The sequence below is a fragment of the Meles meles genome, chromosome 18 (genome assembly GCF_922984935.1).
Source record: "Meles meles chromosome 18, mMelMel3.1 paternal haplotype, whole genome shotgun sequence".
NCBI classification, from domain to species: Eukaryota; Metazoa; Chordata; class Mammalia; order Carnivora; family Mustelidae; genus Meles; species Meles meles.
In genome coordinates, this window is record NC_060083.1 from 9,610,443 (window position 1) to 9,636,089 (window position 25,647).

Genomic DNA, 25,647 nt, shown 5'->3' on the forward strand with positions numbered 1-25,647 from the left:
GCGCTCGGCTCCTCCGCCCCTAATTGGTTCCCGTTTCTCCGCCCGCCAGACGGTTTCGCCACTCAGCAGAGGTTTTACAAAGGTGCAAGTACCCGGGTGAGGACCCGGGCGCATAAATGAACTCGGCCTGGATTGGGCACTTTTGGACTTCATTTGCATGGGAGACCGGGATTGGCTGGCTTCTCGGGTGGCCTGGGCGGTGTTCGTCCGGCGCGTGACCGTCCACTGCCATGGCCGGGCCGGGTGTTGCTTTCCGCCGCTTGGGCGCCTTGTCCGGAGCCGGGGCCTTGGGCTTGGCCTCATACGGGGCGCACGGTCAGGGGCTTGGGACGCAGCTCACACTGCGACGCCCGTTGCGGGGCGGGGGCAGGGGGTGTCTAGTTCCAGGGGCAGGGCCTGGGGGAAGTGCCAGACAGCCCTCGGAATCCCAACCCTCTTACAACCCCTCCAGCCGGGTCCGGTTTGGTTTCCAGCAGTGCCCGTGCGTGCTTCCACCAATCACAGGCGTCCTGGGGACACTCCTTGTCGCCAGGGTCCCCCTGGGTCCCGCCGGGAGCTGGGACGGGCGAGGCCGGCGCTCCGACGGGTAACCTCTGCCTCTCCTCTCCCTCCGCAGGCGCCCAGTTTCCGGATGCCTACGGGAAGGAGGTGAAGTACCCGCGCTGGGGCTCCCCGCCTCCGGGTCTCCGGGCGCCCAGAGTCGGGGGTCGCCGCGGGGAGCCGCGGAGGGGCGGGGCGCGCGGCCCCGGAGCGCCCAGGGCGGCCGGCCGGAGTCGTGGGTGCCTGCGCGGGAGGCCAGCCCGACTCAAGTTGGGGGCCGCATGGGATCCAGGCTCCCGCGTTGCTGGGGAAATGGCACCCATCCCCACCCACCTTTCTCTTTTTCTTACAGCTGTTTGACAAGGCCAACAAACACCACTTCATACACAGCCTGGCCCTGTTAGGGGTGCCCCACTGCAGAAAACCCCTCTGGGTAATCTTACCCCGCGCCTAACCTCGACCAAGCCCCACCCGCTCCCGCTCCCGCTCGGTCTGCCCTTCTCTTACTGGCCTGTGTTCTTGTATCTCCTTTAGGCGGGGTTACTGCTGGCCTCGGGAACAGCCTTATTCTGCACCAGCTTTTACTACCAGGCTCTGAGTGGAGACCCCAGCATCCAGACTTTGGCCCCTGTGGGGGGGAGCCTGCTTATCTTGGGCTGGCTTGCCTTAGCTCTTTGAGCTTCCGTGTGTTTGCTTTCTGGGTCCTTCTTTAAGAGAGTTGGAGCAGGGAGGGGATTAAAAGAGAAAGGCAAATAAAGTCACTTGAGTCTTTGTTCATCTTGGAGGAAGAAGGGTAGGGATGGTCGACCTCTGGACTCCCTCCCTTTCCTGAGTCTTGGGTCTGGGGATTCTGTTCACTTCAAGTTGACTTATTACAAGGTTCTTAGACCCGCAGGCATCAGAGCTGTAAAGTGCTAGAAGCCAGGCAGAGTCTTACTGGAGTGTTCTCTGGCGCCTGGGGTTCTGTGTTCTGATAAGCTCATCCTGTGGTTCTCATGCTCACGGGAACTTGAAGATGACTTTACCGTAGTGGGTTTCAGCCCTGGCAGCCCACAGATTTATGGAGCCCTCACTCTAGAAGTCAGGACACACAGGTGGACAGCCATTAGTTATAAATACTTAGGGGTTCGACACAGGGGCAGATCATCATGTATGGGGGGGGCAGTCAGGAAATGCTTCACGGTGCCTGAGACAGAGGTAGGGAAGGGAAGAGTAAGGAGCTTCTCTCGACTTTGATTGTGGGTGGGTGGAATTTCTGAGGCAGGAGAGTGAGAAAAGGTGGCCAGGCAGGCTGGCGCGGCACCCACAGTAGGTGGGGAACCGGAAGAGATGTAGGGGGCAGCCAGGGCCCGTGAATTAGTCATCATGTGTCAGACACACAGTACAAGGAAATTTAAGTCTGAACAAGGTAGACGCCATCGTTTCCCCATGGAGTCGCCCATCTAGGAGTAGAAAGGACTTGAACAACTCAACCTACAAATGGGTCATTGTGAGTTGTGCTTCGTGCCTGAAGGAAAAGAACAGGGAGGCAGGGGGACGGTGGGGTAGTGGAGTAGGGAAAGGGAGTAGGGGGTGGGAAGCCGTCTCAGAGGAAGTCCATTGAAGCGGGAGCTAATCAAGTACAAGGTTGGATTTTATTTATTTATTTGACAGAGAGGGAACACTAGCAGGGGGAGTGGGAGAAGGAGAAGCAGGCTTCCCGCTGAGCAGAGAGCACAGTGCCGCAGGGCTCAGTCCTAGGACCCTGGGGTCATGACCTGAGCCCAAGGGAGACGTTCAACAACTGAGCCACCCAGGTGCCCTGAGGGGAAGCATATTTTAGACAGGAAGAATAACCTTCAGAACAGACCACAAAGAGCCGTTCAAAATCCTTGAGGCAGGAAAAAATCAGGTGCGCTGGAGAAGGGGCAAAACCAGTGTGGCTGATGGGTAGTGACCAGGGCCCCAGATCCCGGATGCCCATGCGGGGCCTTTCCGGCAGTGGTAAGGCACTTGGAATTCATGTGTGACGCAGCAGTAAATGGTTGAAAGGTTTGAAGTCAGAGGATGCTAGGATCTGATGTTTACGTTTAGAAGATCTGGAGAACCCATCGGAGGAAGGCAGGAGAGGAGGCCCAGGTACGAGATGATGGTGGTGGCTTGTCTCAGGCTGGAGGAGAGGGTCAGAAGGGCCGAGGTCAGAATGCATTTCGAAGGTGGTGCTGTTGGGACCCGCTGATGGACTGGATATAAGGGCTGCATGAGCGGGAGCCTTCCGGGTTATACACCTGCTTGAGGTGCTATTGCTCGGATGAGAAAAACAGATCAGAGGAGGCAGGTTGGCAGGTGTTGGACGGGCTGCTTCTGAAATGCCTGGGACGCATCCAAACAGGTAGTTGGGGAGCTCAGGGGGAGTTCTGGACTCAGGGTTACGCATCACCTGCCAACCCCGGCTGGTCTCCCATCCCATCTCTTTCCCATAAATGCCCTTGGAAGGATCCTGTGACTCACTAGAACCTCTGGTTGCGCGATCCAGCGGACGGCTCTCAAGCTTGTCGTCTTCGGCCTCAGCAGCATGGGACAGAGTTGGCCACGCTATCCCCGGAACACGACCCCTTTTTTTTTTTTTTAAGATTTTATTTATTTATTTGACAGAGAGAGACACAGCGAGAGAGGGAACACAAGCAGGTGAGTGAGAGAGGGAGAAGCAGGCTTCCCGCCGAGCAGAGAGCCCAATGTCGGGCTCGATCCCAGGACCCTGGGATCATGCCCTGAGCCGAAGGCAGATGTTAACAACTGAGCCCCTCAGGCGCCCCGACAACCTGTTGCTTCTCTGTCACTACTCCCGCTTTTCCCTCTCGCTGTGGCTGACCTACCAGCTTCCCCTTCGCCGTCCGGTTTGATCCATGGTTTTCAAATTTCAGTGAAAAGTTAGAACACCTGTGTGGATGTATTTTTTTTTTTTAAGATTTTATTTATTTACTTGACAGAAAGAGATCACAAGTAGGCAGAGAGGCAGGCAGAGAGAGAGAGAGGGAAGCAGGCCCCCTGTTGAGCAGAGAGCCCGATGTGGGACTCGATCCCAGGACCCTGAGATCATGACCTGAGCCGAAGGCAGCGGCTTAACCCACTGAGCCACCCAGGCACCCCTGTGTGGATGTATTTTAACATCAGCTTTGTTACTTTCCACGTTTGTGTTTCATCGAGTGCATATTGTGTGATGTGCTGGAGGCACGTGCTTAATTTTTCTGAAGGTGTGCGTTCAAAAAAAGTACAGGCCGTTTCTCTAAATGAGAGGATTTGGGGGTAATCTCGAGTCCCCATCTTCAGTTATAATCGGAATACTTTTAAACCTAGGATTTCTGTCTCCCGCCCTGGTCCCTTCTGAGCTCTGGACTCCTGTAGCGGCTGCAGTGTGCGAAAACATTCCCTGGGGACCTGGAGGACGCAGTGAGGGGGCGGGGGTATGCTCCAGACCCGGGTAGGAGCTTTTAAGGCAGCCCTGAAGCAGACGAGAGCCCAGTGGACTTGAGACCTGAAAGAATTCCTGGTGGCCAGGGGTGCCCGGGTGGCTCAGTCGGTTAAGCCTCTGCCTTCAGTTCTGATCATGACCCCAAGGTCCTGGGTTTGAGCCCCGTGTCGGGCTCCCCGCTCAGTGGAGAGTCTGCCTCTCCCTCTCTCTCTGACTGCATTCCCCCTGCTTGTGCTCTCTCTCTCTGTCAAATAAATAAAATCTTTAAAAAGGAAAAAAAAGAATTTTGGGTGAATGGCTTGCAGACCCAGAGGGGGTCGTAGTGAAAAATGTGGATTCCGGGAGCCAAAGGGTGGGGAGCCTTGGGCTGAGAAGTCGGGCTCTTCTGAGGGCAGTGGGGAGCCACAGAAGCATTTATATCTGTGGAGGAGGTGTACTAGTACAAGATCACAATATTTCTTCATTTTAGTGAGACGAAAATGCAGCCTCAGAGGGACCCCCAGAGGGGCCCAAAGTGCCAATGGCGGAGCCAGCCCGGGATCCCCCGGCTCCAAGCACCCAGTCCAGGGCTCCTGCTGCATTTCCATCTTTTACCCCAGGCAGCGCGTGGGCCGCGGGGGACTTCCTCGTGGAGGACACCCCAACATCGGGAATGGCAAGCTTCCCTATACTGTGATCCTTAACACCTGAGCTTTGACCCTGCCAGTGGGGGAGGGGGGGCCTTGAGGAACCCAGATAAATAAGACGCGCTTAGTAATTGGTCCCGGTTATCACGGCACGACGTTTCCAGTTCTTGCGGGTCCTACAAGGCAGCGGGAAGTGAAGCTGGTGGAGGGGAAGCAGCTTGTTCCGTATCACAGCCGGGTGTAAGCCGGGATCCAAACTCCCTTCTGTCCGGCTCCCCGTGCTAAGTCCTTTCCTTCTTGTACACGCCAAGACATTCAGACTTCAGCAGTGTAGACAGACCCTAGCAAAAGCAATTTGTTCCAGCGTGATCGGTGTTACATGTAGGTACGGAGGCAGGCTCCTTTTGCTTTGGGGGACTGGTAAGGCTTCTGCCCACCTGCTGGGGATCAGTGTGAATAGTTCACCAGAAGAAAAGGGACAAACCACACTGGGAACAAGTCAGGAGGGAGAACAGGAGTTTCTGGAGCACAGGATGGGGTGAGCAGGCAGGAAATGGGCGAGCAGGAAGAGCAGAGCCCCGTCAGGAATGCCTCCCGGCCCAGCCCCAGTCGCAAGCCATCAAGGATGGCTGGTTAAATGCAAACCCGGAATCTCACCACCCGCTCCTCACCTACCACTCTGGCCCCTGGTCCAAGCCCCCATCACCTCCCACCTAGTTCTTCCAAGAACTTCTAGTTCCAGTTCCCTTGCCTGCCTACTCAAGACAGAGCAGCCTGAGAGAGAGACACCCGGTGACACCGGGGTCGTCAGCCTTCGCTGCACATTAAAATCTTCACAGAGAATTCTCAAAAAGGTCTCCTGTCTACACTGACCCCAGATATTCTAACTGAGTTTCTAGGACCCGGGGCCCACGCAGAGGTATTTTGTGAGGCTCCCAGAAGATTCTCTCCTGATTCACTGATTCACTGAAGATTCACTGATTGAGTGAGTGTCAGTTTCCGGTCTCCGTCCAAACCCTGCAATCCTTCCTGTCTCACTCAGAGTCCAATCCAGTGGTCTGCAGGGCTGTGTGTGGTTCGGGCTCCTATGACCTGTCTTACTTCTCCCTGGTTCCTTCCATTCTGGCTGCAGCGGTCTCCTTTCTGTCCGTTGAACAGGTAAGCCAGGCTTCTCCCTCAGAGCTTTTTGCCTTTGGCGTTCCCTCCGCTGGAAACGTTCTTCCGTAGAAGTCGACTAGCTCGATCCTTGACCTCTTTTGTTCAACTCCCACCTCCTTAGTGGCACCTTCCTCGCCCACCCCCTTCGGTAGCGCCACTCCTGCCCACCACCCTGTAGCCTCCTTACCTTGCTCTGTCTTTCTTCAGAGCACTCGTCACATCTGCCCTCTAGAATATTTTACATTTTCTGTCTATTCTCTACTAGAATGCAAGCCGCAGGACATCAGCAATTTTTAATTTCTCTTTTAACTGCTGTAGATTCCTGGGCGCCCAGGCGGCTCAGTGGGTGAAGCATCTGCCTTGGGCTCAGGTCAGGATCCCGGGGTCCTGGGATCGAGCCCTGCATGGGCTCTCCCTGCTCAGTGGGGAGCCTGCTTCTCCCTCTCCCTCTGTTCCTCCCCGTGCTCATGCTCTCTAATAAATAAAAATCTTAAGAAAACAAACAAAAACCAACTGTGTGCTCCTATCAGTGCTGTCTGACATAGAGTAGGTGCTCACAGAGTCTTTGTTGAGTAATTGAATTTCCGGATATTTATATGGTTTGGGCCAAGTTGAATCTGAGGTACTAAGGGGTACCAAGGGAGAGGTCAGGCACTTGGGTCTGAAGTTCACGATGATGAAAGCTGTGGCAGCAGCTGACCAGCCTGGAGGAGCATGGACATAAGGGCAAAGGAGCCCACTGTCACCCCCAAACCTTCTCCCTGTGTTCCTCTTGAGGGGTGACCTCAAGGGGTGATCTGGTCACCAGAGAGGGACTGAACTCCTCACCTCCACATCTCACCCCTCCAACAAGTTCTATGTTACCGTCTAAGTGTCCCCCAAGTCTGCCACGTCTATCTGTCCGCACTAACACAGCATCCTCTCCCCCAGCGACTGTCCCCGGGTGCCTGCACGGTCCACCTTGCGGTTTAAGTGGCTTTTTCTAAAACACAGAATTGACCTTCTCCTTGGGTCTGAAAGTGTTGCGGTGGGCTCCGTGCGGTCCCTGGGGCCAAGTCCCGGCTCCCAGCAGGCCCGCTGGCCTCCCCGTTTAAGCTCCTGTCTACCACTCGGCCCGTAGTGCCCCAGGCCCAGGGCTTCCTCGAAACTGCGGGGCAGGAGAGGCTTCTCCGGAGGCTTTCCTGCCAACCGCGCTGCTTCCTCCGCCCCCCTCCCTGCGCCGCACGGTCACCGCAGACACCGCTGGGCGGCCTGTCACCACGTGGCCTGGGGTTCCTGCAGGCACTACTGTAGTTGCCAGGTGTCCGCGTGGGTGACTGCGGCGTCACGGAGAGGAGCCCGCGAGGCAGCCCCCGGGAGGCCGAAAGGGAGCCGGGCACCAGCCCTGGAAGCCAATGAGGGAGTGTGAGGGTGTTCCGCTGCGTCAGCGGGGCCCGAACCGCCCTTGGGAGGAGGAGCCTGGGGTCCAGCGCCGCGCAAGCTGCCCTCGCTTCCCACCCAGGGACACGGAGCCCTCCGCGCCCGCAGACCTGGCGGGGTCGCAGGGCTAGGTCTCCGCCGGCGGCCCTCCCCAGGCAAGCGTCCTCCGGCCTGGGGCTGCGGAGCGGAGGAGGAGGGGACGCGGACCGCCCCGCGCAGCCAGCGGTCCACAGCCAGCGGAGAGCCGGCCTCCTTTGTGCGCAGGCGCGCCGCCCAGGCCGGGAGGGGCGGGGCCTGGACGGGTCGAGGGGCGGGGGCATCTCTCGGGCCCGCCTCCCCGAGCTCCTGTGAGCCGCCGGGAGCTGGGCACCCCAGCTCTTCCAGGGGCTTGAGGTGAGCAGGGGGCACCGAAGGGTCAGGAGGCCTCCCCGGAGGTCCGGCCGTTAGTCGGGCCGCGGGTCCGTCTGTCCTGCCGTCTGCCAACAGCCGCCTTCGCGGGGAATGGGAGAACAAAGGAGGGGGCGGTTCTGGGGCCCCCGAGGGAATGCAGGGTCGCAGGTACCCCGCCCTGCCCGCTGACAGTTTCGGTTTCTCCCTGAGTCAGAGGCGCCACCCGAGAGACCCTGGGCCGGCGGCGGGCGCAGCCGCCTGTCCGCGTTGCCTTTCCGTCTTTGTGTCTGTCTCTGTGTCTGTCTGGCTGTGCCCGAACTTGCCTCCGCCGCTCAGACTGAGCCTCCCGGACACCCCGCTATCCCGCCAGCTCGCCCCTCTCCCATGGCAGGTAAGTGGGCGCCGGGCGGAGGGTCTCCGTTATCCCCCCACGGACTCGGGAGCCGGGCGTCGAACCCATCCTCCGGGAATGTGCTCCGACTGGCTGCGTGGGCCCCTCCCTTCCTCCAGGAGCCGCCGCCCTGCTCCCCCGCCGCATCTTTCTCGGCCACTTCCCATCACACTCCCCCCGCCGCAGCCTCGCGGCTGGGCACCCCTGGGGAAGGGGGTGAGGCCGCGGGTCCCCTTCTAATCCTCCCCTGTCCCCCTCGACAGGCTACTTGCCCCACAAAGGGCACGCCCCTTCACCCCCACCTCCCTACCCTGTGACCGCGGGGTACCCGGAGCCGGCGCTGCACCCCGGGCCCGGGCCGGCGCCAGTGCCCGCCCACGTACCTGCCCCTGCGCCCGGCTTCTCTGTCTTTCCCTCGCCCGGCCCTGGAGCCCCGGGGCCTGCCGCCCCGTTCTTGCCACTGCCCGGGGTGCCTTCCGGCCTCGAATTCCTGGTGCAGGTGAGTGGGAGGGAGGAGGGGTGGCGGGATGAGGCGGGGACCCTGGCGTCCCGGCCAGCCCGCTGACATCGCCGCCCACCCCACTCTCTTTCCAGATCGATCAGATCTTGATTCACCAGAAGGCTGAGCGCGTGGAAGGTGAGTGGAAGGGGGAGTAGGTTGGGCTTCGTGGCGGGGGGTGGGGGGGCGGAGAGGGTGCGCTCTCGGGGGTGCCCCTGCCTGAGCCTCGGCCTGTCCCCTGTGGCAGCGTTCCTAGGCTGGGAGACCTGTAACCGGTATGAACTGCGCTCGGGGGCCGGCCAGCCCCTGGGTCAGGCGGCCGAGGAGAGCAACTGCTGCGCGCGTCTGTGCTGCGGCGCCCGCCGGCCCCTGCGTGTCCGCGTGGTGGACCCCGGTGACCGCGAGGTGCTCCGCCTGCTCCGCCCCCTCCACTGTGGCTGCGGCTGCTGCCCGTGCGGCCTCCAGGAGGTGGGCGGGGAGGGCCGGGGCGGACGAGGGGTTCCGGCAGGGAGGCCAGGCCATTGTGGGGAGACCACTGACTGAGCACGGTCCGCTCGGAATGAGGCGTGGGCGCCGGCCGGTGAGATGGGCGGCCGTGAGTGCGGTGACAAGTGGTCTAGGGAGGGCACGGGAGGTCTTGTGAGGGGAGACGGGTGACCAAGCCCGACCGGTGAGAGCTTGGGCCCGGGTGCCGAGGCTCGGCTGACCCCGCGTGCCTCCCACTCCAGATGGAAGTCCAGGCTCCCCCCGGCACCACCATTGGCCACGTGCTACAGACCTGGCATCCCTTCCTCCCCAAGTTCTCCATCCAGGATGCCGATCGCCGCACCGTCCTGCGTGTGGTGGGGCCCTGCTGGACCTGTGGCTGCGGCACAGACACCAACTTTGAGGTACGGGAATATGGGGAGATTCCTGGGGCCTTCCTAAACCCGGATGGCAGCTTCTGTGAGGTGGGATGGCCAACACGAAGGTCACGACCCTGAGCTCTAACATCCACTGTGACTTGTACCACACTTCCAGGGTTCCTCCACTCAGGAAGGGATGTCCCTGTGGTCCTGAGAAGTGAAAGCTTGGCAGAGAGGGTGTCATCTTAGGGACCAGTGCTGATGGTCGCCAGCAGCCCTGTGCGGAAGGGGAAAGTTTAAGGCTGGCCCAATTTAGGGCAAGTCGGCTGTGGGCTGGACCCACGTGGCTGCTCTGCAGGAGTCCGTGAGCCCAGACCCAGGAGCAGGCACCAGACTTGCTAAGGTCCTGCCGCTTGCCCCGCCAACCTAGAAGTCCAAACAGCCCCTCCAGCCGGGAATCCGGGTGATCTATATCCCTGTCATCATGCATTTCTGTCATCCAACGGGAGAGCCCAAGTGCTGATACTCTCAGGGGAAGGTTTCTAGAAGATAGGCATCTCACAGACCCTTGAGTTCTCTCAGAGACGATCACCCGTACAGATAAGGGAGGGATAACAGGTAGAAGCCCACAGACTTCCCAAGGCTGTTGATGAGGTGTCTGGCCCAAGCCTGCTTTTAAAATCGGAGTCACCTCGGAGTGTGGGTGGAGGTTCCATGATGGGAAGATCACCGGGTGAGCTCGGGATGGGAATGTGGAGACCTCGGGGCCCTCACAGGGCCAGTCTCCCTTTTACCTAATTATGAAGATCCCTATTTGGGGCTGCAGTTGGGACCCCAGGGCTGGCCGGGAGAAGCCCTTCCTCATCTTGAGACTGGTGTGCGGGAGTGCCCCAGCTCTCGGGGGCAGTGGGGGAAGGTGACGGGAAGGGCATCGTTCCAGTCATGAAGACTAAGCCTAGGAAAACGACCAGGGGATCACTGTGAGTTCCCACCCACAGCGGCAGGGGCTCTTGCTGCTGGGCCCAGGGAGGCCCGTGGAAATCTGGGTCCTCACAAGCCACTTACTGCTGGCCCCCATAGAAGCGGGTGGACGAAGCTGGCATGTGATGGTGGACAGGGCCCATCCTACTGTGCAGATTCGAGCCTTCCAGGAGCCTGGGGGCAACTAGAGCTCAGCCTCTCTGGCCTCACTTGACCCAGGCTACTGTGTTCAGGGCACCCACGGCACCCACCATGGGTTCTGGGTACTTCGGTAACCAGAACAAACCCAGCAGGCAGCCCTGCGCTGAGACGAACCCATCACACTTCCACGTCTCCCACGGCTGATGTTCTGTTCTCACGTGTGGCCTTTTAAGAGCCACACATCAGAGCCCGGATTCTGATTTTTGCTAGACACACGCAGCACGACCTAGGCTGGCTCAGTTTCCCCTGATGTCACGTGGAAACCCGAGGCTGTCGGAAGGATTCCCGGAGTGGAGGGCCTGCATGGTTCGTGCGGGGTGATGGTGGGGGGTCAGTCGCATCCTTCCCAGTTGGGTTCTGCCCCCCACCCCCCACCCCCAGGTGAAGACCCCGGATGAGTCCCGCAGTGTGGGCCGCATCAGCAAGCAGTGGGGGGGGCTGCTCCGAGAGGCCCTCACGGATGCAGATGACTTCGGCCTGCAGTTCCCGCTGGATCTGGACGTGAAGGTGAAGGCCGTGCTGCTGGGAGCCACATTCCTCATCGTGAGTTGGCCGCCCCGCCTCCCCTCCTGCCCCTCTGCTCTCCCACCAGGCTTTGAGCTCTGGTGACAGTGCCCTCCCCTCAGGACTACATGTTCTTCGAGAAGCGAGGAGGCGCTGGGCCTTCGGCCATCACCAGTTAGAGGCCACCTCTGGGTGAGGAGACCATCACCTCAACGGGGATCCAAGATGGCGGCCTGCCCCAGCCCCTCCTCAGAGGCAGCCCAGTCCCTCGATGCACATGACAGGGGACAGACAGGGATGCCTGAGAGTCTAGGGGCCACGCGGCCCTACCCCTACCCTCATTCCCCGGCCTCCTTCACCTCGGCCCCCAGAGAAGGGTATATAGGAGAGCCCTGCCCCTGCGACCTCCCACCACCGTCTCTGGCGAGCCCCCGGCGCGCAGGCATATCCGCTTTCAGACTCTCCCTCCCCGTCCTCTCACCCCCTACCAGGCCTCTGCTCCACGTGTGGTCTGTGGAATCCAGAGCCCTGGGGTTTTCTGACAGAGCTGGGGCTGAGGCCCTGCAGCACCAAAGATGGCGGCGAAGGCCGCTCTCCCCCCTGCCCCGCACTGGCTTGGCCAGCGAGTCCAGCCTCAGACCGTGGGCCTCTGAGGGGGGATCCCCGCCTCCCCGCCAACAGCTGTAGGGCCTGCCCTCTGGTGCCGACGTCCTTCCCCCTTGGACCCTGCCCGCAGCCGGCGCTTAGCAGCTCCCGTGCCTTACGCAAGCATCTCGTCCTTTCCTCGCCCCGGGGAAGGAAGCTGCACCTTTGTACGTTATATTCATATAAAGTTTGTAACTTTTTGGATACTGGAGATGTACGTCATGGGAGAGTAGAAGCGCGGGTGCGGGAAGAAACCCAGGGAAGTAGGTGGCCGGGGGGGGGGGTGCTGGCCATCCAGGCTGCCCAGGTCCAGTGTCCTTGAGTCCAAGAGGGCAACGCCGTCCTCCATCATGGCCCCAGACCAAGCCACGCAGTCTGGGCCACGTACCCCGAATCCGTAGGGAGGCTTCTGCCATCTGGGATGGCTGCGCACACACAGTCCGGCGTGGTGGGGCCGCTCGGGATGGCTGTTCCTGCCGAGGTCCTCCTGAGCAAGCGGAAGCTTCCTGTACGTGTGACGTGGGACAACTCTGTCCCTCCAAGTTCTCTTGGTTGGGAATACGGTAGGCAGACCGGACTAGATCCTTCTATGAACCAGCCAAGGGGGCTGGAGCCTTCAGAGGCCAAGGGGCACGGGAGGAGATGCCTGTCCATGCCCGGCCCCAGCTCCTGCTGCTGCTGCCTCCGGCACAGTCTCCACGGGGGGGACGTTCTGCCCTGGTGGGATCCGTTCTGGTTCTGCTTGGTCCCACACGGCCAGGCCGTCCATCCAGGCCGGTATCCACGCCCAAGGGGCAGCGCTCAGGGCCGGGCCAGGACATAGCGACTGGCCGCGGAGAGATCCCACTGGTAATGCTCCAGGATGCGTTGGCAGTCGGCTCTGGACCGGCTGCTCAGATGGTAGAGCTGGTCCACCTGTGGGGTGGTGGCGGGGGGCGGGGACAGTGAGTGCTGGGTGGGGGGGGGGGACAGTGAGTGCCGGTCGGCGGGTGGGGGCCGCGGGAGCGGCGGGAACCCAAGAGCAGCGTCTGGCTTTACCTTGAGGTTCCGGATGGCAGAAACCACGTCTCCCCCAGTGGCCCTCAGTGCCGCTCGGCACTCCTGGTGGGTGACTCCGTGCACGCTCAGCTCTACCTGCGGGGCACAAAGCCTTGCTCAGGCCGCCGCCCCAGCCCGGAGCCCCCTCCTGATGCCAGCCACTTCAGGGAGAGCTCACCTCCGTGACCCTCCTCTGCAGCTCAGGGTCGGGCAAGAGGCCTCCAGAGGGGACGGTGGCTTTGCCGGCGGCAGGCGCTCCCGAGGGCTGGCTGTGGGGGGGTTCCCTTTTGGGCCAGGGAGCCCGCTCTCTGGGGGGCTGGCTGGGCTGAGAAGGGCTGGAGGCAAAGGGAGTCCAGGATGGCAGGCCTGGGGGTCCCTGGGGCACAGCTCTGGCATGACGAAGTTCGGGGGGGCTCGAACCACCCCCTGTGGGGCGGGGGCCCAGGGACAGAACGGACTCCAGACTCTTGGAAATGACTGTACGTTGAGAAAAAAAAATAGAGCTTGAAAGGAGCACAGGCGCAGGGCCCCGCCTTCTCCCCACTCTATGTCCTGCTCTTGGGGTGACCCTCGGCTAGGGGTGCAGTAGGGTGTGCCCAGCAGACACCAGAGTCGAGGCAGGGGAGGCCCCAAAAGGCCGAGGTGGCAGGAGCTGGGGGTGGGGTGGGCAGTCCCTCAAGTCCAGCCGGGCTGTCCAGTCAAGTGCGCCAAGGTCGGGACAGGCAGGGGGAGGCTTGGAGAGTCGCTCTTGATCTCGAGACCCCGGAGGCCAGGTCCCCACCAGCCATGCCCACCTTTCATTCTCTGCAGGGGCACGTTCCTGTTCCTTCTCTGGGCCCGTGCAGGAGGTAAATCCCGAAGGTTTGCCTTCCCTCTGTCCCTGTGGGAGACAGGGATCCTATTCACTCTCCACACCCCCACCCCTGACCCGCCTAGCCGTGTCCCCTCCCCCAGAAATGCTGGGGGGCTCTCCCAGGCAGGCAGAGACTCAGAGGGGACCCTCCAGCTAGGAGCCGAGCCCACCTTCCCTCCAGCCTCGCCCGGGCCCCCTCCCCAAGCTTTCCTTCCAGAGAAGTTGCAAGACGTGGTTCCCCCATCCCAGCTGGGTCCCCCCTTGCCCTACCCCACTGTTTCAGGTGCCCACCCATCTCCGCTTCCCTCCTGTCGCTCTCCCTGGCCAGGGGAGACCCTCTGGAACGGACGGGTAGCTGGCGGGCCCCCCACGTCTGCCAGCATCACCGCCGAGGCCGGGAAGCTGCCCACTTTGAGTGTCCGGCCGTTCTGGCCCTTCCAGGTCGCGGAGTCCGGGCTGTGGGAAGAGGCAGTGGTGAAGGCGCTGGGCGGGGGTTGGGCGCGAGCCCACATTCAGCTCGCAAGCATCTGCCTGGAGGAAGGGAAGCTTTTTTTCTCCCGAACACAAAAGGGCTCTATGGGCTTGGTGGCTCCAGCCGGAGGCCACCACGATGGTAGTGCAGCTCCCCGGGCCCAGTGGGGTAGAGGCGGGGCAGAGGAGCCGGGTTCAAGGAGCTGGGGAGCAGCAGGTCGGACCTGCGTCAGGAAGGTGGGCTGGGAGTCCTCCTGCTGGGGACGTGTGTGTGGCACGAGGCTCTCACCTGCCCTCGATGATGGTGATGGGGTCACCACTCTGCATCCTTAGGGCTCCTGGCTCCATGACATCCTGGACACAACGTCCCTCAGGAGGCCAGGCCTGCAGAGACAGGGGGAAAGGGTGTCAGGGGGTGTGGGGTGTGGCCCAAGTCCAAAGGGTAATTTCGTGGGAGCAGGGAAGAAAGGAGACCCCTCTCTGTTCTTGCCCCCAACAATGAAACCCGTTCCAGCTATGTCCTCGGTCCCGGGCCCAGGGTGAGACTGTCCCCATCCCCTGGTTGTCATCCAGCAGGGGAGGCAGGCCTGGAGTCCATGCCAAGCTGGACACAGCCCAGGGGTCAGCAAGCAAAAAAGGGGGGCCCTGTCTCTACCTAGGAGAACCAAGGCGAGGGTTGTCCCCTAGGCTGCTTTTACTCCACACACAGCTCTGCCTCCTGGGGCCTCCAGAAATTTTCCATTTCTTTCCGGCCCCACTGCCTTGACTCTGAACCAGATATCGGCATCATTTCATTCCTGCTTCGCAGCCCGTCACCTACCTGCTCTTCCCATGTTCGCTGTCCTGCCTCCCATCCCTTCTTGCACCAAGCCAGAGCAACAGAGCACATAACGTTGGCTTGTGGAGCCCCCCACCCCCGCTCAAAACCCTTCCATGGCTCCCAGATGCCCTCGGAGTAAAGACTGAACTTCAACAACAGAGTTCGGTGGTTTGGGTCATTTCACTGGTTTAACTGACCTAAGACCGCTCCTCTGCTTACTGTGTGAATTTAGGCAAAGCACTTCAATGTCAATGCCGTAACTGCCCCAGCGGTAAAGGCCACGAAAGAGTGGCCTTCCTGGATGGTGAGAATGAAGTAGTGGTGCAGGAAAATCGTCTAAGTGTCTTAGCATGGTCCCTTCCACAGATCAAGTGCCCTGCATTAGCTCTGGTTATCTATGGCTCCTTCCTTATCCCCGCAGGGTGCGCCCCTGAGGTCCAGGCACTGTCTTCCCTGGGTTGCCCGCTGAACTGCTTTAACCTCTGCCTGGGGACACCCACAGCCACCCGCTGCTCTGTGTGCCTGTGCCCCCTTTTCTGGCCCAGCCCCCAGCCCTTGAGCCCACATCTGTGTAGGCCAAGCTGCCTCCCCAGGGCTCCGAGCACCCTGCAGGTAGAGCCCGAATCTGCTGGTCTGGCCCAGACCCCAGCCCTGGAGTTATCTGTTAGTCTTGTGCGTGCAACTCTGGGAGAAAACGGGGAGGTGAGACGGGGTGTGTGTGGGGAGGTAGGGGCTCCCACCTCTTGGAGCAGCCCCTCCAGGTAAGAAAAGCTAGGCCGGTCGGCGGGGTGGGGGGCCCAGCAGCGCAAGGCGAGGGCGTAGAGCGCCCTAGAGCAGAGGGGAGGCCGAGGCAGCCGGGCCCGGTCCTGCTCCAGCCGCTGCAGGATGAGGTACGGCGGGACCCCGGCCCAGGGCTCCTTGCCCCCGGAGAACATCTCCCACAACGTCACCCCAAACATCCACACGTCGGACGCAGAAGAGAAGGCCCCCTGGCGCAGGCTCTCTGGCGCACACCTGCGGAAACGCTGCTGAGTGGGGCCGCCGAGCGGGGGGGGGGCGGGGGCGTCTCCCCCACCGCGACCTCTGCCCTCCGTGATCTCCCTCCCAACCCCTTCCGAATCCTCGTCCAGGCCTTCCCGGGGGGGGGGGGGGGGGGGGGGCCTGGCGCGCGCGCACCGCCGGGATCGGCGCCCCCTCGGCCCCTCACCAGGCGTAGGGGATGGGGCGGGGCCCGCCCATGACGTAGCGGCCCCGGGCACCGCGCAGCGGCCGCACCAGCCCGAAGTCCGCCACCTTGACCGTGCGCGGGGAAGCCAGCAACAGGTTGCGTGTGGCGAGGTCTCGGTGCACCAGCCCGCGGGCCCCCAGGTACGCCATGGCCCCCGCCAGCTGCCGCAGGAAGAGGCAGAGCAGGGCCACGGGCAGCGGAGGTGTCGGGGCCGGCGCGGTCAGGCGCGCGTGCAGGGAGCCCAGCGGCGCCAGCTCCATCACCTACCAGGGAGCGGCGCCGCGTGAGCAGAGGTCTGCCCCCCTCCCCGCCGCCCACCCCCTCCCCGCCGCCCACCCCCTCCCTCCCTCCCATCGCGCCCCTGCCCTGGGAGCTGCTGTCTGGGCCCGCTCACCATCTGCAGAGGCTGGCCCAGTACCAGGCCGTGCAGACGCAGCACGTGTGGGTGCTCCAAGTTCATCATGACAGACACCTCTCGAAGGAAGTCCCCCAGCTCTGTGCCCACGGGGCCTTCAGGACCCACCCGGAGGGACTTGACAGCCACTGGGACCTGGGGCGTCATAGGGAAAGGACACTCTCTGGCATCCAGAGCAGAGAGGGCATGCAGGGCAGAGGGGCAGCCAAAATTTAAAAAGAAAGAAAGAAAAAGCAAAGACCAGAGCAGCAGCTGGCCCCAGCACGGAGAATGAAGGAGGCTCCCCGGACTCACACTCTGGCCGCTGGGCAGCGTCCACAGTCCTCGGTGCACCACGCCAAAGCAGCCAGAGCCCAGCAGCTCCCCTCTGCACACAGCACTGTCCGGGATCAGACACTTGAGTCCCCCTTCCGGCTCAGGGAGGAACAGGGGGCTGTCGGGAGCTGAGTTGGTCTCCTTCTGCTCAGGTGCCAAGCCCCCAAGGATCTGAAGCAGGGGTGGGAATTAAGTGTGTGGAGCCCTGTACCACTCCTCCCTGGCACTCGGCCTGCCCCAGTCCCGGGCCTAAGCGGGCCCTTGAAGCCTGCTGCCCCCCCCCCCAAAACACACACCTTGTAGACCCAGTTCTTTGACTTGAGCCCCGAACGGTGCTTCTTCAGAGCCTCGGCAAGTCTGCGCTGGGCTGGGGAAGGTCAGAATCAGGGGATGTGGGTGGTACATGGTGGGCCATGGGGGCAGGTCGGGTCGCAGGAGAATTTACAGGCCTGAAGAGGGCTGGTGGGGGGCAGGGAGAGGCGGGTTACAAAGTATCAGGCTGAGGAAGAAGAGACCAGGGATCCCTTACCAGGCCGGCCCATTCCAATGCCATCCAGGTCCTCGGGCCTGACAAAGTCGAAGTGCTCCGGCCGGGTCACATTAAGCTCCTCAAGGATGGGTTGGTAGAACTGAGCCAGCTGGATGTCCCGGAGCAGCCTCAGCAGCCACAGTGAACTCGCCTCAGGCAGCCTGTCTGGAGAAGGCATCCCGGAGGTCCATGCATCCAGCTCCAGACACAAAGCCGACGGGACTCCTGGACAGCAGAAATGGGGCCTCGAGCTCCACCACCCCGCCCCCGACCCCATCAGGCACAGTCGGGTGCAGAGGGAGGGATGCATCAAAGGAAGCCAGGAATCAGGCCACTCACAGAAACCCCAGGAAAAATGCTCCCCACACCCAACTACGGTCCCCACCTCACACTTGAGATCCTAGAGCTCTGCAGACCTGAGTATGTTCCTCTTCCCACTCTTGAGATAGGATAGCACCCTGCTCCTGGACCCCTAGGACACCCACGTACCACATCCCTGCTGGGGATGCCCAGATAATGCTAACCACACAGTGCCTCCGCCCTGCCGATGCGCGTGCCCAGACACACAGGTACCTGCCTCCACACTCAAAACACTGCTACACACACACGCAGACACACACAGACATACACAGACACACACACACGGAGACCTACAGACATGCTGCAAAAGATGGCTGAGCCACCCAGACACATGGCCTTTCAAGTCCGAGATGTTCCAGAACACTGCCGTGAACCGTGCCTGTGCGCCTACAGGTGACAGATGTTCACGGCCTCTGAAATACACCGCCCCACGTGTCGGAGACATCAAAGTCCACAGAAACACACAGCACACGAGACGGCCAGGGGCCTTGTGCGCACACCCCTGAACTACACGGATATACCGCCCCTCGGCTCCGAGATGCCCAAGCTCACTGCCTGCTGGGCACGCGAGGCAGCCACGCCTGAAATCACTGGGCATTTGTGACCGGCGGTCAGGTGCAGGCTGAGCTAAGCTCGGGCACTGCCCACGGAGCCAGGTGCTGCCGGGTGCACAGTCCCTCCCACACCTACCTGCGCTCAGCTGCTGGAGCCCTGCCCGCACACCTGAGTCACTCAATCCGACCGGGCTTCCAGGCAACTCCCCCAGTCTGAGCTCACCAAGGCCGGGAGCTGTGGGCGCTGCCTGCCTGCACCGCGCTCTCCCTTACACGCACCTGGAACCCCCCCCCCCCCCCCCAACCTGTAGTTAAACCCGGAGGAAGGCCTGAACTAGGGACTGGGCGCGCGGAGGGGCGAGGAGGAAGGAGGCCGGGACCCAGGGAGACCGCCAGCAAGGTGAGGTGGGGACAGTACGCGAAGGGGGACGGGAGGAAAGGAGGCCGCGGAAGGGAGGGGAGGCGAACAGGGCATCCGCGGACGCACCCCAAGCGACGGCCGCTCCTGCAGCCCCTGTGCCCCGCGTCCCCGCTCAGCGGGACCCTCACCTGGCGAAGGCGGAAGCTGCGGCAGCGGCACCACCCTGGCCGCCAGCACTAAATCCCGGGGGGCGGGGCCAGAGCAGCGGGGGCGGGGCCGCAGGCCGTAAGGGCGGGGCCTGGTGCCGCGCGGGGGAGCCCCACCACGCCCCTCGCCCCCAACCCGGGAAGGCCTGAGGCGGGGGGGGGGGGGGGGGGGGCGCCGCCCCCGGGACCGGCTGGCCCTCCTCCTCCAGGCCAGACCCGACCCGGAAAAACCCTTCTCCCGTGTCTTTCCTCTCTCCTCCTCTCCATCCTCTTTCCCGCGTCTTTCAAAGAACTTTTCATCCCTCAGACTTCCTGGGACCTTGGGGTCCTGTCCCCTGTGTCCCCTCTCCCCAAATCTTTCACCTCTCCCGGCCAGAGCCCCACCCCTTATGCGCATCAGAACCAGATGGAGAAATGCTGCCCAGGCCCTGGGAATGTGAGGCTAAACAGGACCTCGTCCCTGCCCCCCAGCAGGGGAGAGGGCTTCCTAGCCCCCATATGGGGGGGGGAGGCAGGGTAACGCAGGGCGCTCTGAAATGGAACCAGGGCGGACAGGTGTTGCTGGTGCAGGAAGTCAGCCCTCAGCCCACGTGCTCTAAGATTGGAGCCGTTGTCCCTGGCCTGGCTCTGAATATTGGTCCAATGTGCTGCCCGGAAAAGGGACCTTTTGGGAGTTCCCCAGGATAGAACACGCGGGAGGTCTTGTGTGTGGGTGGGCTCCTGCCCCCCATCCCAGCTTGGTGCCTGGTCTGGGAGCACCCCATGCTTTAGGGCACCCCTCCCCATAACTGGCACTTAACTGGCCACATTCTGGCTCAACCCTCCTTCCCCCACATAGTCTCTGTACACTGGCTGCGGGGATGGAGGCCACAGGTTGAAGTCCAGAACCTCCAAAAAGGCTCTGAGGAGGAGTGTCCCTGTCCTTTTCCCTCAGGGGTGCCAGGGAGGAAGTCACGAGTCTCAGGACATCTGGCGTGTCTCCTTCTGTCCCAAGGAAGGATGTGCAAGCTGTCCCCATAGTCCCTTGGGGGGAACACCCACCCCACCTTGTAATCATACAGGATATTCCAACACTGATGGGAAAAATTTTATAGTTTACAGTTCAATCTGTTTGGTTTCCTTGCCTTCTCTTGCCCTCCAACGAGGCCAGCTTATCACACTGTAATAGCTCCCTCCACATCTGATGTCCCTGCTGTACTGAGAGATCCACATGGTAGGGGCCGGGTCTGTCTTGTCTATCCTTGTGTTGTTGTTTTTTTTTCTTTTAAAGATTTTATTTATTTATTAGAGAGAGAGAGAGAAAACGCACAGCAGGGGGTAGGAGAGGGAGAAGCAGGCTCCCCACCAGCAGGGAGCCTGATGCGGGGCTCAATTCAAGGGCCACAGGATCATGACTTGAGCCAAAGGCAGATGCCCAGCCACTGAGCCACCCAGATGCCCCTCATCCTCGTGTTCCTAGTCTTAGTATCTGGGACAGTGTAGGCATGTAACAGGTACAGTGCATATTGTTTGTGAAGAAGTCTACTCAGTCTGTCATTCCTCTGTCCTTTCTCCCTGCTTTTTAAAAAAAATTTATTTATTTGACAGAGATCACAAGTAGGCAGCGACAGACAGAGAGAGAGGGGAAAGCAGGCTCCCTGCCGAGCAGAGAGCCCAATGTGGGGCTCGATCCCAGGATCCTGAGATCATGACCTGAGCTGAAGGCAGAGGCCCAACCCACTGAGCCACCCAGGCACGCCTCTCCCTGCTTTTAAGACATCATTGGTATTTTGTAGTTCTATTTAAAAATATCTAGGTATGGGGGCACCTGGGTGGTTCAGTGGGTTAAAACCTCTGCCTATGGCTCAGGTCATGATCTCAGGGTCCTGGGATCGAGCCCCACATCGGGCTCTCTGCTCAGCGGGGAGCCTGCTTCCCTTCCTCTCTCTCTGCCTGCCTCTCTGCCTACTTGTGATCTCTCTCTGTCAAATAAATAAATAGAAATTTTTTTGAAAGATTTTTATTTATTTGACAGAGAGAGAGACACAGCAAGAGAGGGAACACAAGCAGGGGGAGCTGCAGAGAGAAAGGGAGAAGCAGGCTTCCCACTGAGCAGGGAGCCAGATATGGGGCTCGATCCCAGCACTCTGGGATCATGACCCGAGCTGAAGGCAGACGCCTAACGACTGAGCCACCCAGGCGCCCCAATAAATAGAAATTTTTAAAAAGTTAAAAAAAATATCTAGGTATGAATTCTTTTTTACTCATTCTGATCAGTGTGTTGTATTTCCTGTATCTATGAATTCATATCTTTCATCGGTTTTGAAACATTCTCAGCTAGTATCTCCTCAAACATTATTTTTCCTCCATTCTTTGGCTCTCCCCCTTGGGGACTCTGATTAGCATTATGCTAGACCTTTTCATTCCATCCTTCATGTTGTTTAAACTCTCTTCAATATCTTTTGATCTTTGGGTCACTGTGATGCCATCCAGGTAATCTCCTTAGGTCTGTCTTCCAGTTCACCAATTCTCTCTTTGGTTATGTCTGATGTGCTGTTTAATCCATAGTCTGAGGGGTTTTTGTCATTGATACAAACATTGGCAACTTTGTATGCTGACAGTACTTTATTGAGTTATAACACATTTAGGAACATGCCCAGATTTAACCGTATAGCTCAATGCATTTCTTTCTTTCTTTCTTTTTTTATTTTAAGATTTGTATTTATTTAAGAGAGAGAGAGTGCATGAGCAGGGGGAGGGGGAGAAAAAGAGCGACAAGCAGACTCCCTGCTGAGGAGGTAGCCCTGAAACAAGGCCCAGTCCCAAGACCCAAGACCATGACCTGAGATGAAGTCAGGCATCTAACTGACTGAGCCCTCCAGGTGCCCCAGCTCAATGCATTTCAACAGATGTACATGTGTATTGATGCTGATAAAGACCCAGAACATTCCAGCGATCCTGGAAACTTGTATCCATTGTAAGTCAATTCCAGTGACCATTCTCATGTCTAAACTCATAGATCACTTTTTTCCCAAGGATTTTATGTATTTATTTGACAGAGAGAGATCACAAGTAGGCAGAGAGGCAGGCAGAGAGAGAGGAAGGGAAGCAGGCTCCCCGCTGGCAGAGAGCCCAATGTGGGGCTCGATCCCAGGACCTTGAGATCATGACCCTCTGAGGGCAGAGGCTTAACCCACTGAGACACCCAGACGCCCCCATAGATCACTTTTTCTTGCTCCTGACCTTCTTATCGATGGAGTCACAGGCTGTAATTGCATTCGGCTTCTGGGATTCAACACGTTTTTTGAGACTCGTCTTGGTGTTGTCCGAGTTCTTGATGGGGATCACATGGTTCCCTGAGCTTTTTCAGGGAAGGACACGTGACACCTGATTTTCCTCCAAATGTCCAGCGTCTTCACAGATCTGGGAGCACCAGAGGTCCACCGGGAGTTGAACACATACGTGGGGAGGACATGGGGATATAGGAAGGCAGCTGCTGCCAGAGAGGCCAACAGGAGCCAGGTCAGGCACCATGTCGGCCTTCAGCAAGCTCTCACTGTGTCAGGTTCTAGGGAACAAGCAGACACGATCCCTGGCCTGGTGGGGTTCACTCTACAGGGCCTTTGAGAACACGATCAGGAGCTTGGGCCTTAGCTGAGGGCTCTGATGACCGTTGGACGGTTTTAGGAGAGGAGTGAGAGAACCAGGTGGCTGCGTAAGCGACTGGGAAAAAGGGAGAGAGGAAGGACAGGGAGCTCTGGGAAGAGGGTCTCGCCGGTTCAGGGGAGAGAGGCTGGCCCTGCTGAGACCTTGGCAATGGGATGGAGCAGAGGTGAAGGTAGGGGGCCTCCCCAGCTGGACTCTGGGCCTAGGTCCTGTGCTCCAGCAGGAAACCAGACCGTTTTTCCCACAGGAAACCGGACACAGAGGCTCAGCCCCAGCTTTGCCTGTAGCTTGGAAAAAACCCAGGGAATGAGAAGCCTCTTCTTCTTCCCTCCCTTCTCCCTCTTCCCGTCTTACTTCTGGAGTTAAGCTTCTCTCATCCCATCTGTGTGGGAAGGGCTGCCTGACCGCTCTCGGGGGGCACCCCTTCTAAGCTGAGATGGGGCATCCTGCTAAGCCTGGAGGCCTGGGTCGGCCACCAGTCCCACTCGGTGTGCCTTTCCCCAACCCCAGCCCTGCCCCGCGGGCTCTGCATCCGAGAAAGATGAACACACGCTCACCCCCGGCCAAGTTTTTGCCCAGAAGGCAGGGAACCAGAAGGGTAAGCAGAGAGGCCCTCTGGTATCTTCCCCACCTACTGCCTTGGGTTTGGGTGGGGGGTAGGGCCCATCCCTCTGTGGAAAACTCTCCTCTCCTACTGGGAGCCGCATCAGCGCCCCCATAGCTCCTCCCTTCCCGCTCTGCTCCGTGAGATCACGGGCCTGCCCCCTGCCGTCTTACCTATGCCAACCTCTCAACAGGGAAAATCCCTCTCTCTCTTTTGGGCGTTTGTGGGGCTGTTCCCTCTGCTTGGAAGTCCTGCTACTCTTATCCCGGTCTGGCTAAGGACAGGAAGCCTGAACTCCGACATCCCTGTGCCTTCCCGTTATCCCACTCATTGTTCTTCTGACCTTGTCTGTCTCCACTGCTCGATCCAAGCTCCAGGCAGAAAAAGACTCGATCTTGTCTGGGTTTTGCTGTGTCCCTCCTGCCCAGTAGTCCAGGGGCTGGCTCACAGGGTAGGTGCTCAGTAACCTTTTATGAACAAATGGGTGAGACAATGTCATCTGGGTGGGGGGAAGCCAAGGAGACTTTTTGACATCAGGAGCTCCTTTGCGGGGAGTGATGCTGATGGGAGAGCCTGAACCACTCCCATCAGCATTCCCCCGTGAACCTGTCCCTGCCCTTCTCCCCGTTTGGGCCCCCGTGCTTGGCTCTTCCTAGACCCTGGGGTGAAACCCTCCCGTTCCATCACCCTGTCCCCATCCCCCGGCTCCTGGAGGCCTGTCCCTTCCCAGTTTGGATTTGCCTTGCTAGAGTCACCAGCCAGCCCACCACGCTGTACGACCCTGCTGGTTTGCTTTCCGAAGTGGGAAGTGCCCTGAATCCACCCTATTCCTCCAAGCTCACCGAGGAGCACAGCATAGAGCCCACCCCCGGGGTCTGACCACCGGCGTTGGAGTCCCCACCCTGTCTCTTGCCATCAGTGACTCTGAGCAAGTTACTTCCTGTTTCTGTGCTCCTGTGTCCACGTGTGTGGCAGCCAGAGTGGAGGCCAGTGACCCCCCGTCCGCATTAATGTCGTCGTACACAGCACCCTCCCGGGGGGAGCAGGGCCGATCTGGGGCATCAGAGGGATAGCGCAGAAAGGATGGGCCCGTCCAAGACCGTGTCGCTTCCACCTTCCTCTCTCGAGCCCCTCCCTCTGGGGAAGTCCGGCCACTGTGTCATGACGAGGCACAAGCGGTCCTAGGGAGAGGCTCCCCACGCCGAGGGACAGAGGCCTCTTGCCCACAGCCAACGCCAACCTGCCAGGCATGCAAGTGAGCCAGCTTGAAAATGATCCTCCTGCCCCGGTCAAACCTCGGATTTCTGTGACCCTAACTGACATCTGACAGCACCGTTCTAGGCAGCTGCGAGCCAGAACCACACAGCAAAGCTGTTCCCGAATTTCTGATCCGCAAAAACTCTGAGATCAGGTTTATTGTTTTGGGCCATTAAGGTTTGGAACAATTTGTTACGCGGCTGTAGGTGACTAATACAGAGCGTGAAACACTTGCAATCACGTTGGATGCATCGTCGCCCTCCGGGGTGGCCCGTGTTCACGTTCATTTTACAGGGAAGAGATGGAGTCTGGGGCTGGCGAGTGACTCGTAGCTGGAAGGGTGCGGCGAGTTATGTCGTGGACACAGGGCCCGTCGGTGCCAGGTCCTCGGCTCCTTTATCTGCCGCACGGTTCCAGTGATCTGCTGCCGAGCCATAAGTCCTGGAGGCCGGGTCAACTCTCCAATCATGCTCCTAGGGTCTGAGAATCTGGAGCTCCACCAGGACAGGGTGAGGGTGGGTTTTCTCTGATCCACTGGGTCTGGAGGTGAGTTGGCAGCTGGGGGCTGTCTTATCCTCCCACGGGGCAGTCGATGCTGCCTTTTGACCCAACTCCTCAGCGTGGACCCTCCACATCGCCGGGGCTCCTCACCGCATGGTGACTGGGTTTCTGAGTGGATTTCCTAGGAGACAGAGGGCAGAGGTCGCCAGTTTCTTTAGGACGCGGCCCAGGCAGTGGCCCAGTGTGACTCCTGGCACATTCGGCGGGCCAGCGATAGAGGAAGGCGTGCACAGATCCTGCCTGTCCACAGGAGACGTGTCAAAGAATTTAGGGGCCATTGTTTGAAATGGCCAGAGCCTGCGTAGCCTCTGTTCTTGGGTGAGGGGCTCAGGGAAGATTTTTTAAAAAAATATTTTATTTATTTATTTGACACAGAAAGAGAGCACAAGCAGGGGGAGTAGCAGGCAGAGGGAGAAGGAGAAGCAGGCTCCCTGCCAAGCAAGGAGCCCAACGCAGGACTTGACCCGTGGACCCTGGGATCGTGACCCTGACCCGAAGGCAGACGCTTCACCCACTGAGCCACCCAGGTGCCCCTAGAGGGAAGGTTTCTAAGGAAACACAACCAACCTGATGTGACAGGTGCCACAGGAGAGACGTCTAGGGAAGGGACACTCTGCTCTGCTTGGGGAGCTCCGAGCAGGCTTCTCGGAAGTGGTGACGTCAGAGGCAAGGGAGAAGGGCATCGGGGTATGCAGAGGAGCCCAGGCAAAGGCAAGGAGCCAGAGCAAACAAAGGGTTTGGGCAACTACCAGTGCTGCCGTGTGGCTCTGGGGTGGGCAG

General features: G+C 59.9%; 3 protein-coding genes and 1 long non-coding RNA gene across 11 annotated transcripts; 3 read left to right on the forward strand and 1 right to left on the reverse strand.

Moving 5' to 3' along the window:
- Positions 1 to 162: 162 nt before the first annotated feature.
- On the forward strand, positions 163 to 1,297 carry TMEM256 (transmembrane protein 256). The gene is made up of 4 exons (XM_045986207.1): positions 163 to 315; positions 617 to 648; positions 893 to 973; positions 1,075 to 1,297. The coding sequence occupies exons 1-4, from the start codon at positions 231 to 233 to the stop codon at positions 1,216 to 1,218; spliced, it is 342 nt and encodes a 113-aa protein (XP_045842163.1). The 5' UTR covers positions 163 to 230; the 3' UTR covers positions 1,219 to 1,297.
- A 1,006-nt stretch (positions 1,298 to 2,303) lies between these two features.
- Positions 2,304 to 6,169, forward strand: LOC123929703. The gene is made up of 3 exons (XR_006815954.1): positions 2,304 to 3,207; positions 5,660 to 5,775; positions 6,094 to 6,169. It is a non-coding gene; the product is annotated as an uncharacterized LOC123929703 (long non-coding RNA).
- Positions 6,170 to 7,216: 1,047 nt separating this feature from the next.
- On the forward strand, positions 7,217 to 11,856 carry PLSCR3 (phospholipid scramblase 3). Of its 4 annotated transcripts, none has more exons than XM_045986014.1 (8): positions 7,217 to 7,587; positions 7,795 to 7,975; positions 8,239 to 8,474; positions 8,570 to 8,612; positions 8,722 to 8,942; positions 9,203 to 9,364; positions 10,883 to 11,044; positions 11,128 to 11,856. In XM_045986014.1, the coding sequence occupies exons 2-8, from the start codon at positions 7,969 to 7,971 to the stop codon at positions 11,182 to 11,184; spliced, it is 888 nt and encodes a 295-aa protein (XP_045841970.1). In that variant the 5' UTR covers positions 7,217 to 7,587; positions 7,795 to 7,968; the 3' UTR covers positions 11,185 to 11,856. The 4 variants fall into 4 exon arrangements, with proteins under 4 accessions (XP_045841970.1, XP_045841969.1, XP_045841968.1 ...); XM_045986013.1 differs by having other exon boundaries at positions 7,799 to 7,975; XM_045986012.1 differs by lacking the exon at positions 7,217 to 7,587 and having other exon boundaries at positions 7,596 to 7,975.
- Positions 11,857 to 11,864: 8 nt separating this feature from the next.
- On the reverse strand, positions 11,865 to 18,833 carry TNK1 (tyrosine kinase non receptor 1). Of its 5 annotated transcripts, none has more exons than XM_045986007.1 (13): positions 18,783 to 18,833; positions 17,320 to 17,544; positions 17,087 to 17,157; positions 16,770 to 16,961; positions 16,455 to 16,610; positions 16,040 to 16,323; positions 15,573 to 15,846; positions 14,302 to 14,396; positions 13,812 to 13,997; positions 13,483 to 13,568; positions 12,867 to 13,165; positions 12,689 to 12,784; positions 11,865 to 12,565 (listed from the first exon to the last, which is right to left on the reverse strand). In XM_045986007.1, the coding sequence occupies exons 2-13, from the start codon at positions 17,495 to 17,497 to the stop codon at positions 12,452 to 12,454; spliced, it is 2,031 nt and encodes a 676-aa protein (XP_045841963.1). In that variant the 5' UTR covers positions 17,498 to 17,544; positions 18,783 to 18,833; the 3' UTR covers positions 11,865 to 12,451. The 5 variants fall into 5 exon arrangements, with proteins under 5 accessions (XP_045841963.1, XP_045841964.1, XP_045841962.1 ...); XM_045986008.1 differs by having other exon boundaries at positions 11,867 to 12,565; positions 18,721 to 18,803; XM_045986006.1 differs by lacking the exon at positions 18,783 to 18,833 and adding an exon at positions 18,370 to 18,390 and having other exon boundaries at positions 11,867 to 12,565.
- Between the last annotated feature and the right edge of the window lie 6,814 nt (positions 18,834 to 25,647).